The sequence below is a fragment of the Staurois parvus genome, unplaced genomic scaffold (assembly GCF_062004578.1).
Source record: "Staurois parvus isolate SC_StPar_1 unplaced genomic scaffold, SC_StPar_1.0 ptg000170l, whole genome shotgun sequence".
Lineage (NCBI taxonomy): Eukaryota > Metazoa > Chordata > Amphibia > Anura > Ranidae > Staurois > Staurois parvus.
Window position 1 is genome coordinate 6,766,519 of NW_028317966.1, and position 19,158 is coordinate 6,785,676.

The following is a 19,158-nucleotide window of genomic DNA, read 5'->3' on the forward strand; positions in this document are numbered from 1 at the left end:
TGGACTGTATACAGTACAGTACAGTATAGCTGTTTATAAAGTTTTTTTTTTGCATCGCAAAAAAATACAGTAATTTACAGTACTGCTGAAATGTGAATACTGACCAGGAAACCAGCAGTACCGGACCTCAGAATAGTGTACAATTTCAGCCATGAATGATGAATGACTTTGAGACGCAGGACCGCTACCACGTTTAGCGCGTAACCACGTTTTAGCACGTACCGTCGGTGAGATGGTCGTAAGTGTGAGCGGTCGAAACGGTGAAGAGATGGTCGTAAGTGCGAGTGGTCGCTAAACAGGTAGGTCATTAAGCGAGGAGTGTCTGTATAGTGTATTTGCCATGCTTACATGTTTGACATTCACCAACCTCCTGCTATTATCTTATATTCATACACCAGAAATGAAATGAACACCCTTAGTATTATGTGGCATTAAGGAACAAAACTATACAATGTAAATGTTTAGCAACATCTCTGGTGTGACTTGTTATATCAGGAAACAAAAATGTGCATAAAAAGTCAATAAACAGAATAATTTTGCAACAAAGGGAGTTTCATGTGCTTTAAACAATGATCACCAGCGTAGTAATGGTATGTACCAGCTGAGTACAGGTCTTACTCATCTCAACTCATCATCACATTTTTAATAATACTGACATTAGAAAAAGGTAATGTGTTTACCTATGCACAGAGTGATAGAGGAGGTACACTGACCTAAATGGCTGCGCTATTGTTCTTTGGCTTCTGAATATTTTAACAAATCATGAAAAATATCAGTGCTATCTGTGCTTTGTTAGGAAAATGTAGCATCTTCCCTTTCATTTAAGATGCTCTTGTGCAGGGGTTCTTAACAGGGGAGTATGTAACCCAAATGATGGGGTATAGAACTGGATCTCTAATTAACTACAACAAATGCTGTTAGATTACATCATTAACTAAACCCTTTGGACCAGTGTTGCCAACCTACCAAAGTTCACACAGCACTCAAAATGTTCTGACAGCCAAGTTTTTACTGGCATTTCCAAAAGTCACAACATGACAGGTTTAAGTGCAAATTTCAGTATTTCAGCTACAAACAGGTCACATATGCAGTTAGCAATGTGACTTAAAGTAGATCTGAAGGCAAAAAAAACATTTTCAGCATAGTAAGGGCAGGTTATTGAGAGAGAGACTGCTCCACACTGCCCTGCCCAAAGAAAGACTGGTCCACATTGCCCCACAGAGAGAGAAAATGCTCCACATTGCCCCACAGAGAGAGAGAATGCTCCACACTGCCCTGCCCAAAGAAAGACTGCTCCACATTGTCCCACACAGAGAGAGAATGCTCCGCATTGCCCCACAGAGAGAGAGAATGCTCCACATTGCCCCACAGAGAGAGAGACTGCTCCACATTGCTCTGCCCAAAGGAAGATTGCTCCACATTGTCCCACACAGAGAGAGATTGCTCCACATTGCCCCATAGAGAGAGAGACTGCTCCATGTTGCCTTGCAGAGAGAGAGAGAGAGAGACTGCTCCACATTGCCCTGCATAGAGAGAGAGACTGCTCCACTTTGCCCTGCATAGAGAGAGAGACTGCTCCATGTTGCCCTGCACAGAGAGATTGCGCCATATTGCCCCTGACAGAGAGACTGCTCCACATTGCCCTGGACAGAGGGAGAGAGACTGTTCCATGTTGCCTTGCAGAGAGAGAGACTGCTCCACATTGCCCTGCATAGAGAGACTGCTCCATGTTGCCCTGCACAGAGAGACTGCGCCATATTGCCCCTGAGAGAGAGACTGCTCCACATTGCCCTGCACAGAGAGAGAGAGACTGCTCCATGTTGCCTTGCAGAGAGAGAGACTGCTCCCCATTGCCTGGCATAGAGAGACTGCTCCATGTTGCCCTGCACAGAGACACTGCGCCATATTGCCCCTAAAAGAGAGACTGCTCCACATTGCCCTGGAGATAGAAATAGACTGCTCCACATTCCCCTGGAGAGAGAGAGAGATTGCTCCACATCAGTATAGGGCTGTCTTAATGCTTGGGTACCTCTGGGCACTGTCCAGGGGTCCCAGGTGCATGGGGGCCCCATGATAATCTTGCATTACATCATATAAATCATACTTGCCAACTTTCATGGATTTTCTGGGACAGTCACGCATTCTACTAAGCTATCCTGGGATGGCCCAGGAAGCATCCCAGAACCTGCACTGTGCCTCGTGATACCAGTATTGTGCCCTTCTGCCTCTCCCCCCCCCCATACTGTGCCCTTTGTGTTTGATTTATGTCATGTTTTCTTATTGTTTAACCGCTTTCCTGCTGTCCTATAGTAGAACTACTGCTACAGGGCGACAAGGCTGCGCAAAATCATGTATATACACGTGATTTGCAATTCTGGGTAGGGGGCGCATGCCGATCTACACAGGTTGCCATTGGCGGCCATGGCTGTCGATCACTGAGTCCCGGCCGTAGATTCCCCACCGGCACCCGTTGTTCCCCGACTAAAACTGACAGGGGAGAGACCTGTGTGTAAACAACACAGGTCTTTTTCCTGCCAGCAAGGACATGCTGCTGTGTATTTCTCTGCACAGCAGTGAAATACACAGCAGCATGTTTCCCTAGAAAAACACACACAGCACACCCAGCAAAACAGCACACAGTTAACCCTGTGATTGCCCCAGATGTTAACCCCTTCCTGCCAAGTGTCATTAGAACAGTGTCAGTGATTTTTATTAGTACTGATCACTGTATTAGTGTCATTGGGATGTCAGTGGCAGTTAGTCAGTTCCCTCCCGATGTCAGAATGCCCACCGCAGTCCCACTATAAGTCGCTGATTGCCACCAATACTAGTATAAAAAAAATTCCAGTATATATACTGCCGTTTGTAGATGCTATAACTTTCACTTAAACCAATTAATTTACACGTATTGTGATTTTTTTAGCAAAGACATGGAGCAGAATACATTTTGGCCTACGTTTATGAAGAAATTTGATTTTTTTAAATTTTTTACTAATGTAAAGAGTAGGTGCAGCGCTGAGATCAGAATAATAAAATACAATAAAGTGCAATAAATCCAACAGATTGCAAAATCAATCATAAACCAGCAAAATAGTTATAACACCAAGGTTATCTATAAAGTGATAATAGTGCTTATAAAGTGACCATAGATAATGACATTTATGAGCCCATAAAGTGACAAAGTGATTAAATAAAGGTAATGCTACTCAAGGTCGCTATTAGTGCTAGTAAAGTGACAAAGTCCAAAATCATTGATAAACGTGAAGATCCAATCAAAGAGATCTCAGGGTATGGTGATCCACTTCCTATCTCCAATTACATAATGGTGTGTCAGATAATAGAAAAATTGCGCACTCACCAGATGCGCAATAACATCACGCATTTGAGAACACAAATTTCTCAGTAGGTCAGCTGGATCCTCTTAAGGACATGTACAACCTGGTATGGACTCCCCTCTGGATCATCCGTGGTTCGCAGCACCTCTATCCTCCTCCTTAATATAGCTCTGTTGGTGGTTAGGCTCACAAAGAGCCCAAAGAAAGGATGACAAATAGTGTGATACTGCTACAGAGGGTTTATTGCTTTCCAATCACTGGTATATGACAACAACATTAGAACTGACCATGTGCATTCAAAGATGGCCACCAGACCTGCAAGAGGCCTCGGCGGTGTTACAACGTTGCTGCTCTATTCTGACGCGTTTCGTGCTCTAGCACATACTCATAGGGGGTGTGTCTGCAACATCTGACGTCCTGTGTCTCTTATTTATAGCAAAAATGGTGCCTGCGCATATCGCGCCCGCCATTTTGCCGACTATTCGGCGCCTGCGCATTATGCCGGTGCCATTTTGTTGTGGATCTTTTACATAGCATCACCAAGGAATGATCAATTAATTCTTGAGAGTAAGTGCATAAATTGGGGCAGGCTGGTAGGGGCTCCAGTGCATTACTTTGCCCAGGGGCCCATGATGCTATTAGGACAGCCCTGCCCACACTGGCAGGGGTAGGAATTGCACTAGCTTACCATCTATGGTGACATCCCACTCACTACTCTGGGAACTTCTAGCAGTTACCTAGGCCTTTACACTGCCCACTCTTACTACAAGATTTTCTGACCCAATGTCGATACCTAGTGGTCAGTTTGTGGGACTACACCGAGCACTCCTGTGCCCCTACCCTACACCTTTTCACTGCCAGAGCCCTTTTTGCATATGGCACACATTTAAAAATCATTTTATGGCTGAAAACTCCAAAAACATTATATCTTTTCTGAAAGTAGACACCCTAGAGCAGGGGTCGGCAACCCGTGGCACGCATGTCAGACATGGCATATTGCCACATTTATGCTGTGCAAATGAAGGATGGGAAACCAGACACATCAACACAGCCAGGCACGCGATGCTTGTGGCTTACTATAAAGGAAGGAGCCCAGCTCCCTTTTTCCCATCCACCTCCATTCCCGTAGACACCCAACATATCATCAAAGCCAGTCTCCTGATCCTTGCGGCTGGCTACACAAGAAGGAGCCCGTCTGCCTCTCTCCCACCTCCAGTCCCGTCCACCTCTGTTCCCGCCCAACTTTGGTTTGCCTTCCTTTTAGCTGACATACAGTATACATACAATGCTCTGTTCGGCCAATAAGGCATGCTGCGCCCTCCTCCATGGGTGCTGTGCAGATCCTGCTGAACTGCTCCTCCCATCCTCACACAGGGCACTCAGCAGATCTTGTTCTCCCACACACCACATAGCTGAAATCAGATTCTTTTATGCAAGGTGCATAGCTGTTTGCTCTATTACTACTCTGACCTTTGAAATCTCCAGATGGGAACAGCAGCAAAGCTGTAGTAACCAGCTACACACTGCGCAGATGGAGGCTGTGTCTTTAAAAGAATCTGATCTTAGCTATGTGCTGTGTGGCGAGGAGGAGATCTGCAGTGTGCCCTGCCAGCAGTGACCCCTGCTCTCTGCCCCACTGACCTCTGAACCCTGTATGCTGACCCCTGTACACTGCCCCGCTGACTACATCCTTTGCCCTGCCGAGCTCTGCCCCACTGATCCCCTCTTCTTCCCTGCTAACCCTAGACCTCTGCCCCACTGACCCCTGTATGCGGTCTTGCTGACCGCGTCCTCTGACCTCTGTCCTCTGCCCTGCTGACCCCAGACTTCTGCCGCACTGACCCCTGTACAGTGCCCCACTGACTTCATCTTCTGCCCTGCTGACCTCAAACTTCTGCCTGGCTGACCCAAGACCTTTTCCCCACTGACTCCAGTTCTCTGCCTCACTGACCCTTGTACACTACGCCAGTCTTTGGCCCTGCTGATTGCATCCTCGGCCCTACTGGACACCGTCTTATGTCCAGCTGACCCCTGCACTGCTGAAGCATGTTAGCTGCATGATATGTGAAGCTGCAGAAATTGGGGTGATCTGGAGTCTGAAGGTGCAGGAATTGGACTTGATCTGCGGTGTGAAGGTGCAGGAATTTGGGTGATCTTAGTTGGTACAGGAACTGGAGTGATGTGAGGTGTGATGGTGAAGGACTTGGGGCTGCTCTGAGGTGTGAAAGCACCGGAATTGGCACTAATTTGAGGTGTGAAGGTGCATGCATTGAGGCTTGTTTAAAATTTTAAGCTGCAGAAATTGGGGTGATCTGCGGTGCTGGGTTAGAGGAATTTGGGTAATCTGAGGTATGAAGGTGCAGGAATTGTAACTGATCTGAGGGGTGAACGTGCAGGAATTGGAACTGATCTGAGGTTTGAAAGTGCAAGAATTGGGGTGATTTGGGGTGTGAAAGTGCAGGAATTGGGGCTTTAGATCTGCAGGTTCAAAAACTAGGGTAATCTGAGATGTGACGGTGGAGGAACTGAGGTTGATCTTAAATCAGATGGTGCAAAAATTGGGACTGATCTGAGGATTGAAAGTGCAGGAATTGGAGTGATATGAGGTGTGATGGTGCAGGAATTGGGACTGATCTGAGGTGTGAAGGTGCAGGAATTGAAGTGATGTGAGGAGTGAAGGTGTAGAATTTGGGGTGATCTGAGATGTGAAGGTGCAAGAATTGAGGAGATAGATGTGAATGTGTAGGAATAGGTGGGGATGTGAGGTGTGAAGATACAGGAACTAGGGCTAACCTGATGTGTGATGGTGCAGGAATTAGGGGGAGCTGAAGAGTGATGTTGCAGGAATTGGAGTGATGTGAGGTGTGAAGGTACAGGATTTTGGGTGATCAGAGATCTGAAGGTGTAGGAATTGGGGGGATCTGGGGTGTGAAGATGCAGGAATTGGGGTGATCTGATGTGTAATGGTGCAGGAATCAGGGTGATCTGAAGTGTGATGGTGCAGGAACTGGAGTGATGTGAGGTGTGATGGTGCAGGAATTGGAGTGATGTGAGGTGTAAAGGTGCAGGATTTGGAGTGATCTCAGATATGAAGGTGCACGAATTGGGAAAACTGGAGGTGTGAACGTGCAAGAATTTGCACTGAAATCTGAGGTGTGAATGTGCAGGAACTGGAGTGTTGTGAGGTGTGATGGTGCAGGAATTGGAGTGATGTGAGGTGTGAAGGTGCAGGAACTGGAGTGATCTGAGGTGTGACGGTGCAGGAATTGGAGTGATGTGAGGTGTGATGGTGCAGGAACTGAAGTGATCTGAGGTGTGAAGGTGTAGGACTTGGGGCTGATCTGAGGTGTGAAAGCACAGGAATTAGCACTACTTTTAGGTATGAAGGTGCATGTATTGAAGATTATTTGAGATCTTCAGGTGCAGAAATTGGGTGTGGGGATAGAGCAGTTTGGTTGATTTGAGGTGTGAAGATACAGTTATTGGGGCTTTAGATCTGAAGGTTCAGAAACTGGGGTGATCCGAGATGTGAATGTGGAGGAAGTGAGGTTAATAAAAAATATGATGATGCAGGAATTGGGACTGATCTGAGGTGTGAAGGTGCAGGAATTGAGACTGATCTGAGGTATAAAGGTGCAGGAATTGAGACTGATCTGAGGTATAAAGGTGCAGGATTTGGGGTGATCTGAGATGTGAAGGTACAAGAATAGGGGTGATCTGAGGTGTGATGATGCAGGAATTGGGGGGATCTGAGATGCGAAGGTGCAGGAATTGGGGTGATCTTAGGTGTGATGGTGCAGAAATTGGGGTGATCTGAGATATGAAAGTGCAAGAATTGGGAAGATCTGAGGTGTGAAGGTGTAAAAAAAAAAAAAAAAATGACTATGGTAACATTGAACTACTCTTATGAAAGTATTTAAAATATTAAAAATAATAATAAAATGTTTAATTAAAAAAAAACTAAAATACTGTACTGCAAATATTTTTTTTTAAACTACTTACCACCTGCCTGCCAGCCAAGCGGCGGCTCTGGGCAATGCAGCGTAACCTTATGTTGCTTTCTTTCCAGGTGTGAGTGTGCCAGTGTGAGAAGAGAGAACACTGCACTGTGAGTAAAAGCACTACATTTTATACACACACATTAGATTAGCACATTTAGCCCTTTGATCACCCTGTCACCCAGCCAGTGTCATTAGTACAGTGTCAGTATAGAGAAATTGTTTTATTATTCACTGTATTACTGCCACTAGTGACATCAGATAGTGTCAGGGTCAGTTATAACCCCTCCCAGCCAGGGTCAGCTAGTGTTAGATTGCCCACACATCACTGCAATCATGCTATAGGTAGCTGGTCACCGCCATTACTATAGTATAGTGTGTATATGGATCCTGGTATAGTTTTTTTCAGCTTTCAAGTAAAAGCAATCCTAATGGCCAATTAGCTGCTGGATCGCCTTTATAAGCAGCGGGAAAGGACATCTCCTGCCACCTTCCATGGCTTTCCTGGGCTCTCCCGTCCCACAAGGGAATTTGAGAATGCAGCCAGCAGTTCCACCAGCTGACCATAGAGCTGATCAGAGACCAGAATGGCTCCAATCATCTCTATGGTCTAAGAAAGCAGAAGCTATGTGCATTTCATCATTTCCATGTCGCCGGATATAAACAGCGCCATTTTAAAATTGGGAATGCATCTGATCACACTGATCTTGGTGTGATCGGATGCTTTAAAGGCAGAGGAGAGATCTGGAGTCTAATAGTCTTTCTCAGAAGAAAAGTACCTGTCACATATTTATATTCCCTGCAATAATAATAAAAGTGATCCAAAAAAAAAAAAAAAGGAACAGTGTAAAAAATGTTTTTTTAATTATAATAATTAAAAGAAAAAAAATATCCACATATACCCATGGAATGCCTGAGCCATATATTATTTAAGTGACAACTTTGTGCTAAAAAAAAAACATAAGTAACTTTCCAAAATTTGTGACAAAAAAATTAAATCTTCCATGGACTCAATATGCCTCTCAGCAAATTCCTTGGGGTGTCTACTTTCCAAAAAGGGGTCATTTGGGGGCATTTGTACTGTCCTGGCACTGTCCTGTCCTGGCACCTCAAGAAATGTGATAACCAAATCCAAGTTAGTCCTGATTTTTTTTTTTAAGGTTTCTTAATGATGGAATAGTATTGACTGATTAACGTAGAACAAATAATAGAACAATGTTTTAAAAAGGGATTTATACCAGGAAGCTACAGACCAGTCAGCCTAACATGAATAGTATTTAGGGTGTTTGAGGAAATGTTTAGGTGATCCACTGAAGTATTTGTCAGAAAACAGTATTATAACTAACAACCAACAAGGATTTAAAAGATGGCTCTTGTCAGACTAAACCTGTTGTCATTCTATAAGGAAGTGTGCAGTAACTTGGAGATGGGGAAGTACAATTGTGCTCAAAAGTTTGCATATCCTTGGAGAATTGGTATGCAGGAGCAGCTTGTCCACCGCATAACAGAATTGGTATATACCATTTTTAAAGAAAACATGAGTGAGCAGACAAAACACATTTCTTGTATTTCTTATGAGATTCACATTCATATTATTGCCCCCTTTAGCGTCAATGACAGCGGGCAGTCTTTTGTAATAGTTGTCTATGAGGCCCCGAATGCCCAGCAGTGCCGCCAGTCAGTGCAGCCTATCAGTGCTGACTATCAGTAACCATCATCAGTGCCGCCTATCACTGCCACCTATCCGTGCCGCCTATCCGTGCCACCTCATTAGTACTGCCTATCAGTGCCACCTATCAGTGTCGCCTATCCGTGCCACCTCATTAGTGATGCCTATCAGTGCCGCCTATCAGTGCCCTTCAGAGCTGCCTATCAGTGCCCATCAGTGTTGCCTATCAGTGCCCATCAGTGCTGCCTCATCAATGCACATCAGTGAAGGAGAAAAATTACCTGTTTGCAAAATTTTATAATAGAAACAAAGAAACTTTTTTAAAAAAAAGTTTTGCTGTTTTTTTGTTTATAGCACAAAAAGTAAAAAACCCAGTGGAAAGTAAATACCACCACAAGAAATTTATTTGTGAGAAAAAATGATAACAATTTCATATGGGTACAATGTTGCATGACCGCGCAATTGTCAAAGTGCGACAGCACTGAAATCTGAAAATTGGCCTGGTAAGGAAGAGGGTATAAGTGCCTGGTAGACAAGTGGTTTAGATAACCTCAGGAGACCTTCCAAAATGCCCAGAATGCACTGAAAAACAGTAACAAATTAACTATTTCAGACATTTTGAGAGAAATAGAGAGAGCAGAAGCATGGAGAGCAGTACTTGTTGAGATTAGCTCTTTTTTTGCGTGTTTGGATATGTTCCAGCTCATTTCTGTGCAGGAATTATTGCAGCAGTGTCTAACATATTTTCTTTCATGCGAAACCTCAAAGTATGGTGTACCAGGTCCATTTGAGTACCAGGAAAATGCTTTGTGTACTTTTTTCATGATGAAAAAAGCTCTAGACAGAATCTGGAAATGGAAGAGTCAAAAAAAATTTCCAAACGCAAACGCTTATAAACGCAGTTAGCCGCGTTTACAAGCGTTTGGTGCTTGAAACGCTGATAAAATCTACTCCTGAATGCAAGCTTGGTGCGTTCAAAAAAACTACTGTAAACTCAACTGCCTGTAAACGACATAGTCTACATGGTCACATAGGAAAACATTAGGGAGAGTTCAGGGGCTGCTGAAAAAAATGCTGAACAGCTCCTAAACATGAGTTTATCAGCTGCAGTGTACATGGAGCCTTAATGCAGAAGAATGCAAGTTGTCTGCCAATATTTTCTGATAACATTCGTGCTTTTAATGCTCACCCCCAAAACAAATAATGAGCCACCACCATACTTCTTAGTGGGGATGGTATTCTTGTCACTATAGGCCTTGTTGACCCCTCTACAAACATAGTGCTTATGGTAGTGACCATAAAGCTCTAATTTGATCTCGTCACTCTAGATTACATTATGCCAGAAGCTGTGAGGCACGTCAAGGGGTTGTCGGGTATATTGTAACCAGGCATTTTTGTGCCATTGGTGCAATAATGGCTTCTGTCTGGTACCTCGACCATGCAGCTCATTTTTGTTTAGAGTATCATCATATTGTGCTCCTTGAAACAATCACACCATCCTTTTCCAGAGCAGCCTTTATTTCTCTCGAGGTTACTTATTGGTTGTTCTTTGTATCCCAAACAGTTCTTCTGGTAGTTGTGGCTGCAATCTTTCTTCATCTACCAGAACTTGGCTTGGTATCAAGAGATCCCTGAAATTTACAAACAAAGGTCTACTGGAGTGGAGGTAATTCTATGTACATAGGTGTCCTTTTATCATGCGGTGGTAAATGACCGCTGCTCAGTTCTCTGGCATTCTCAGAGAACACAGTTCTCCTCTGTATGCCTGTTCATGAAGCGGTGTAGATCGCTTCTTCTAATGAGGAGTGAGGTGATCTACAAACGCTTTGAATGCTAGAAAATGGCTCCTGTTACTGTAATCTGAGATTACAGTAAGAGATCAGTCAAACACATAGTTTACTAACTTGCTTCATTTGCGGCTCTCACAGAGGAGACCGCTCAGTACCATACTACACTGCATACACACACTGTACATAGATACACACACACTGTACATACATACGCACACGCAAACACACACACACCTTCCACTGTCTTGGGGGCTCTGATTGAGGATGAAGGAAGTCAATAATCTTCCTCCTTCCTCCTCAGAACTCCAGCGATTCTCCCTTCTCTCCCCGATTCTGCACCTCTGGGCTGGAGAATCTGGAGGGCTGATATCGCTCCTTCATACACTGGCCTTTCTGTTTCTGTCAGTGACAGATTCTCTGTGTGCAGAGATGATGAGCAGAGAACGTGTTCTCCACTGATCATCTCTGTTTCCTAAACCTCTAATGATCTGAGATCAGCAACAATCCTTAGGATCCCCACTGATCTCAGTTTCATAAAAGGACACCATAGATAGAAAGCTGGCTTCAAGAACTGGTACAGAGAGTAGTAGAAAATTATTCAGCCTTAGAGTGGTTTTGAGTGATGTGTCTCAGGGCTCTGTCTTGGAGTAAGTGCTGGTCACCTTGTTTATAAATGGCCTTGAGGCAGGAGCAAAGAGTTCAATGTTGGTATCTGCTGAGGATACCAAATTGTATAAGGTAATAATTTAGGGACAGGAGGTAGCAACAGTACAGTAAGACCTTGATGAAATATGAGAAAGAGCGGCTACTTGGCAGATCATATTTAGTGTTGAAAAAATGCAAACCTATCAATTTGGGTGCTAAAACATGCAAGCAAATACTCAGTAGGAGGTGTTAGGCAGCCCATAGACAATGCAATTGTCTTCCCTGCTCAATTCCCCCATCAACAAAGTCAGTGTTAATGGGGGAATCCATCCCATGGAGCTATTGTGTTCTCCCGACAGTGGGGCGTGGAAGGGAAGGGGCACTGTCCCTGGCCAGAGAACACACTCAGACTGTCCATAGGTGGTTCGAATCTTGGCCGGTCTCTTCTGAACCTGTCAAGATTCAAACCATCTATGGCCAGCTTTACACTGGGGGAATAAGTGAAAGAAATATATCTGGGGGTCCTTGTAGACACCAGACTTAGCAATACAATGCAATATCAGGTCGCAGCTAACAAAGCTAGCAGAATATTCTCATGCATTAAAAAAAGGGAATTTATTCAAGGGATACATTGAAACTTTTAACCCTTTGGTTTGGCTTCATCTTAGGTAAAGTGCAACACAATTATTAAGGGGAACTGGAGGCCCTCAGGTATGAGGAACAATTAAGTAAATTATACTTGTTTACCTTAGAGAAGAGGCACTTAAGAGGAGACATGATTACTATCTACAAATTTATCAATGGTGACTGGAAAGGTGGCAACATACTATTTAATCTTAAAGAGAAGTATAGCCAATACAGCCGACATTGGGATAAAGTCCTCTGATGACTGACGTCACAGAGCCAGTCCAGAGAGAGAGCCTGAGCCAGCCGTTCCCACCCTCTCTACTGCCTGGGGTTTCTGTGAGTTCTGGAGGGGCAAAGCACAGAACAGTAACTGACAGTCACCACTCTGTTCTCAGAGCAAATCCGAGAGCTGAGCGATCAGCGGTCACGAGATCGCCTAGTTTTTTAGGTTAGAGACTGGTGGGGGAGAGCTGAGGCATTAGATCGATGCTACAGTAGGTAGATAAGTATGTGTGGTTTATTTTTTTTTTATTCCAACACTTCTCCTTTAACTGCTTCCCCGCCACCCTATAGCAGATATGCGCAAAATCACATATACAGTATATACATGATTTGGCATTACCGGGTAGGCGCCCTGCCGAAGCTGCACGATGCTCCGATGGCGTGACGTCACGGCGTACGTAGGCTCCTCCTTATGCGTTACGTGCCAAGCACATCCTCAGAGAAAGAACTTTCTTTCTCTGAGGACGTCACGCCGTCGGAGCATCGTGGAGCTCCGGCGGCCATTATTCCTTTCAGGACGGTTAGTCCTTTGTACACTGCAATTTTTCATTGGATGCATCCTCTGCTACTGTCCCATGTTTTTAATAAATGCTGTTTATTAAACTATACTTCACTATGGGCACCTTTTTTTCTTGACCCCTTGCGGGGAGCATCTCTTTTTTAGACACCATAACCCGCTCTACCCAGTGAAGGAGTCTTACCCTTTGATGGAGTTGTGCCTGGTTTTACCCTTAAAGGTTTTTAACTATGTGCCATCCATGGATCCATTTTACCTGAGGGAATCTACCTATCTTTACCACCCAGATGATCACTTGCTGAACTGTAGGATATCTACACTGCACATTTAATGTGCACATCTGGTTAGTGTGCATTTCTCACTTTATTTTACCTCCATTGGGACTTTTAATATATTTTTGCCATTTTTTTTTATTTTTTTATTTTAGCGCTGCACTTTTTTACATATGTCTTTGTGAGGATTGTTATTGGTTATCCTGTGTGCTTAGCTGCTTCATTTGAATAGCGCTCACTTATATTATTTCACTTGTAATTCATTTACGCGTATTGGGATTTTTTTTAGCAAAGACATGTCGCAAAATTCCTTTTGGCATAAATTTATGATGAAATTGGATTTTTACATTTTTTTTACTAGACATGTTTAACCGTTAGCCGCCCGGCCAATGGCCGTTTGGCGGCTTGAAAAGCGCTGCAGCTTTCCGGGTGCACGCCATTTGGCGTGCTCCCACACATGCGCGGTTTGCACGGTTGCAGAGCGACGCAGCAGTGCGATCTGTCACCGCCCGTGCACCTCGGACACGGCCGATGACAGATCCGAGTACCGGCTCCCGTTGCCGGTACCATGTGACCTGCTGTGACCAATCACAGCAGGCCACATGACAGTTGTATACAATGGATGGCTTCATTCATGATGCCATCCATTGTATACTAGTGCCTAGCTGTGAATGGTCACAGCTAATCACATGCACATGTCATGTGATTAGCTGTGACCAAATCACAGCTAAGCACAAAAAAAAAAAAAGCTGAATGAATCGACTTCATTCAGGTAAATGCTTGCTTATAGCAAAGTAATTCTTTGCTATAAGCAAATTGTGTAAAAAAAAAAAAAAATAAAAAATACTGATCACTTCCCCAAAGTAGTACAGTGTTACTATGGTAACATTGTACTATTTTGGTCATAGTAAAATATGAAAAAAAATCTTTAAAAAAATAAAAAAAAATGTAATAAAAAATTAAATATAATAAAAAAATAATAAAAAAAAATAAAATTTTTTTTTTTTTTTCATACTGTCACCAGTCAGTGTCGCTGTTCACCGCCATGCCAGTTATATGATGACGCTGTACTGCACTGGTGACAGTATGTAAAAAAAAAAATTGTGAAAATAATTTTTTTAATTTTTTCATTTTCCGAAAAATTATGACAAAAAAATACAACTTCAAAAAACTCGCCATGCCTCTTATGAAGTACGTCGGACTGTCTACTCTGCAAAAAGGGGTCATTTGGGGGATATCTGTACTGTTCTGACATTCTTGGACCTCAAGATATTAGATTGGCTGTCAGTACTTCAGGATTGATCAATATTCAGATCTATACCATAGTTTGTGAACTCTATAACTTTCCTACAAACTAAAAAATACATCCTAATTTGGGTTATTTTCACCAAAGACATGTAGCAGAATACATCTCGGCCTAAATTTATGAAGAACAATTATTTATTTGTAAACTTTTATAACAGAAACAAAGAAAATGTGTTTTTTTTTCAAAATTTTTGGTCTTTTTTTGTTAATTTAGCAAAAAATAAAAACCCCAGCGGTGATTAAATACCACCAAAAGAAAGCTCTAGTTGTGTGAAGAAAATGATAAAATTTTCGTTTGGGTACAATGTTGTATGACTGCGCAATTGTCATTCAAAGTGTGAGAGCGCTGAAACCAGAAAACTGGCCTGGGCAGGAAGGTGTAAAATTGCACGGTATTGAAACGGTTAATAGCAAAAAGTCCAAAATATATTTTTTTTTCTCAAAATTGTAGTTTGTTTTCTTTTTATAGCGCAAAAAATTAAAAACGCACAGGCAATCAAATACCACCAAAAGAAAGCTCAATTTGGGGGAAAAAAGAACATAAATTTCATATGGGTGCAGTGTTGCATGACTGCGCAATTGTCAGTCAAAGTAACATAGTGCCGTAACACAAAAAATGGTGTGGTCAGGTAAATCCTCAGGAGGGTAAGTGGTTAACCTTAGGTCCCTGACAAGGGCATGCAGTCACAATTTGAGGTTGGAGGAAAGAAGGTTTAATCTGAAACTGTGTAGAGGGTACTTTACAGTTAGAGCAACAAAAATGTGGAATTCTGGAACTATGTAATAATTCAGTCATGGTATCGGCTATGGAATTCTTGACCTAAAGTTCAAAAAGTGAATCATCCACAACTAATGTAAGATTTGGGTGTAATTGGCAACTAAATGACACACTAAGAAGGCAACACCTCTTCCTTTATGGAACATTATAATTATTTTTTGTTCTAAAGATTCCTGAATAAAATGAATGTCGGGTTTGAAAAAAATCAAACTGGTTTTTCAAGGGTTTCAACACCTCCGTTACAATCAGGAAACAACTTGGGTATAAAAGCAACAGGTTCAACACAGTCAAAACATAACTTACTATTCCTTTGAGTTAATTTTGAGCTTACTTGCTAACACCAACCAACAACAATGTCTTCAACTAAAGGTGGACACCATGGACATCAGGAACACCATGAACACCACGGGCAACATGGACATCATGAGCATCATGGACATCATGATCAGAAGTGCCAAGACCGTAAGTAGCATTTTATGCTTATAAAACCTTTCAGAGAGTGGAAAAATTGACTGAATGGTCTTACCCTGTTTTAGTGTCTATAACATTGAGGTGTTCATTTAAATCCATAAGTCTTATGTCACCAGTAAAAAAGGATAAATCAACACAAAGGATTGTATAACATTTTAAGGATTCATGAAGAAAAACATATCTAGCAACCTAAATAACATGCTTGTTTCATAGAAATTTTTCTGTCACAAGTTCAGGTATTTTATGTAAGAATACATTTTAATCAATCACCACCAGCAAGTGCATTATTTTCTCCTATAATTTTTTAGTGCTGTCCCGTGCCTTACAAATATGCTGCTGTAAGTCTGAGCAACTACCAGAGATCAAAGATATAGAAATATTTGCTATTAGACACTTTTCTCAAATTTGGCTTTAGTGTTTTCTTTTTGAATTGTTCTTTGAACCTTTATATCTTATCATTACCAGTAATGATCTAATGGCTAAACCACATGTGGCATCATAAATAATGTCCCTACTTTTCCTTTTGCAGCATGCAAACCAGTGCAGCAATGTCAGGACCAAAAACCAAAGTGCCCTAAGCCTGGTGAGTCTGTAAACATCAAAAATCATTTACAAATGTAACGTATATGTATTCAGCTTGCATATATTGCCATTTTGTTTTGTTTTTTGCGGAAATAATTATGCAGTACACATCAGTAGTAAATCATTTTCACTGCGTTTAGGGCAATTTATATATGGGAGCAGCCAAGGCTTACTATTTGGTAAAGTATTTCTAAAAGCAAAACTTTTTTAGATTTGGATAGAGTGCTTAGGGGTTAAAACCTTTGTGTCTTCATTAGGGAGATCACCAATGTCAACAATGTTCCCAGGATTAAAAGTGAGGGTAGATTCAAAACTTTTAATTGCCACCAAAACAGGAATAGAGGGGACATTTGTCATTGGGTACACTTGTTCAGATCTGTCCAGAAGTGGATTTCCTTCACATTGGAAAGATTTCCTTTCACTGACCATTGAGTTTACAGGTCCGGAAGTGAAGGAGAGTCTTCTTAAAAAGATAAAGATGGAAAAAATGGTATTACGATTTTGGCCTTAGTACATGGAGTCACAGACCTGAACAAGTATCCAGTACACGAGTTCAATAATTTCTGCCTGTGCTCTGGCTCTAGATCAGTGGCTAACCATGTAGTGAAGCCAGGATTGGCCTGACTACTCCAGGTCATCATGTACCTTTTCAAAACACGTCAGCAGTGGCAGCTGTTATGAAAGGAAAGCCATTCATGACAGTTTACTATTGCTTTTAACATTGATCATCTCTGTTATAGGTAAACCCAGAGTGATAAAAGAAATCCCTGATCACCCCCCAGAGTAGTATAGTGTCACTATGATGACATTATAAAAACAAAAAGAAAAAGAAATTTTAAAAAATGGAATACAATTTTTTTTTAAATTCTAAATTATCGGGATTTTTTAATTTATATAGAAAAAAATGAAAAACTCAGTGATGATCAAATATCATTAAAAGAAAGCTATATTTGTGTGCAGGGGGTAAAACCTTCCAGAGGTCTTTAAACCTTTGTATTTTATCATTACCAGTAGTGATCTAATGGCTAAAACACATGTGGCATCATAAATAATGTCCCTACTTTTCTTTTTCCAGCATGCAAACCAGTGCAGCAATGTCAGGACCAAAAACCAAAGTGCCCTAAGCCTGGTGAGTCTGTAAACATCAAAAATAATTTACAAATGTAATGTATATGTATTCATCTGGCAAATATTGCCATTATGTTTTTTTTTGTGGAAATAATTATGTAGTACACATCAGTAGTAAATCATTTTCACTGCGTTTAGGGCAATTTATATATGGGAGCAGCCAAGGCTTACTATTTGGTAAAGTATTTCTAAAGGCAAAACTTTTTTTAGATTTGGATAGAGTGCTTAGGGGTTAAAACCTCTGTGTCTTCATTAGTGAGATCACCTATGTCAACAATGTCCCCAGGATTATAAGTGAGGGTAGATGCAAAATTTTTAATTGCCCCTAAAATAGGAATATGGGGACATTTGTCATTGGGTACACTTTGAGTTTACAGGTCAGGAAGTGAAGGAGAATCTTCTTAAAAAGATAAAAATGGAAAAAATGGTATTACGATTTTGGCCTTAGTACATGGAGTCACAGACATGGACAAGTATCCAGTACAAGAGTTCAATCATTTCTGCCTGTGCTCTGGCTCTAGATCAGTGGCTAACCATGTAGTGAAGCCAGGATTGGCCTGACTACTTCAGGTCATCATACACCTTCTCAAATCATGTCAGCAGTGGCAGCTGTTATGAATGGAAAGCCATTCATGACAGTTTACTATTGGTTTTAACAGTGATCATCTCTGTTATAGGCAAACCCATAGTGATAAAAAAAATCCCTGATCACCCCCCTAGAGTAGTATAGTGTCACTATGATGACATTATGAGAAAAAAAAAGTAAAAAAAGTAAAAAAAAAATGGAATACAATTTTTTTTTAAATTCTAAATTTTCTGGATTTTTTAATTTATATAGAAAAAAATGAAAAACTCAGTGATGATCAGATATCACTAAAAGAAAGCTCTGTTTGTGTGCAGGGGGTAAAACCTTCCGGAGGTCAAAAACAAGTCAGCTATGGCTTCCTCTATATTTCTGTTATTGCAGGTTCACTTTGGGCCAACAGTATCAACATGTACAGTAATTAGCAAAAAATCTTAAAGTGATACTAAATGTTCAAATCTTTTTTTTTCCCTTTTAAATAACAAACATGTTACTGTATACTTACCTGCTCTGTGCAATGACTTTGCAGAAAGCAACCCCGATCCTCCTTTTCTCAGGTTCCCCCGCCCATGCTCCTCCCCCCGCATACTCGTCGTAAGAGTGAGCATGCACATGTGCTCCCAGACCAAGCAGCTTGCTCTGGGTGATCTTGCGACACATCTGTGTGTCCATAAGACACACAGAGCACAGCTGTCCCTGCTCGGCACAGCACTGGCTGTGATTGACAGCAGCGGGAGCCAATAGCACTGCTGTGTCTCAGCCAATGAGGAGGGATTGACCCGGGAGTGCCGTTGCTCTACTGCACATCCCCTTTTTTATAAGTGATCATATACCATCTGTTCTCAGCTACATAAGGAGCTCAGAGAGCTAGAGTTGGAGAAATAGTCTTCCCAGTGAACAGTTGTGCAGAGGAGGCATGTCATCACAAGCCTGATCATTGGATTAGCTCCCAGCACAGCCAGAAAATTGACCATGCTGTACTCTCATGCCTAGTGTGATCAGTGTTTAATAGGAAATCAAAGGGGACTGGCAGGAACACCAGGGATTTCACAAAAAGAAGCAATACAAAGAGAACAGGATATTTTTTCATACAAGTACATGGTACAGCAGGCACATATGAGGAATACAAATTCTTTAAACATACTCTAGTCATATATGACTTTGAATTGTATGTGT

General features: G+C 42.0%; 1 protein-coding gene across 1 annotated transcript in view; it reads left to right on the plus strand.

Moving 5' to 3' along the window:
• Positions 1-19,158, plus strand: part of LOC149462737 (uncharacterized) — a 55,079-nt gene that overhangs the window by 13,670 nt on the left and 22,251 nt on the right. Inside the window, exons 2-3 of the mRNA XM_089676515.1 lie at positions 16,219-16,272; positions 17,347-17,400. Coding sequence (XP_089532641.1) covers positions 16,219-16,272; positions 17,347-17,400 — 108 coding nt within the window. The remainder of the gene's footprint in view (positions 1-16,218; positions 16,273-17,346; positions 17,401-19,158) is intronic.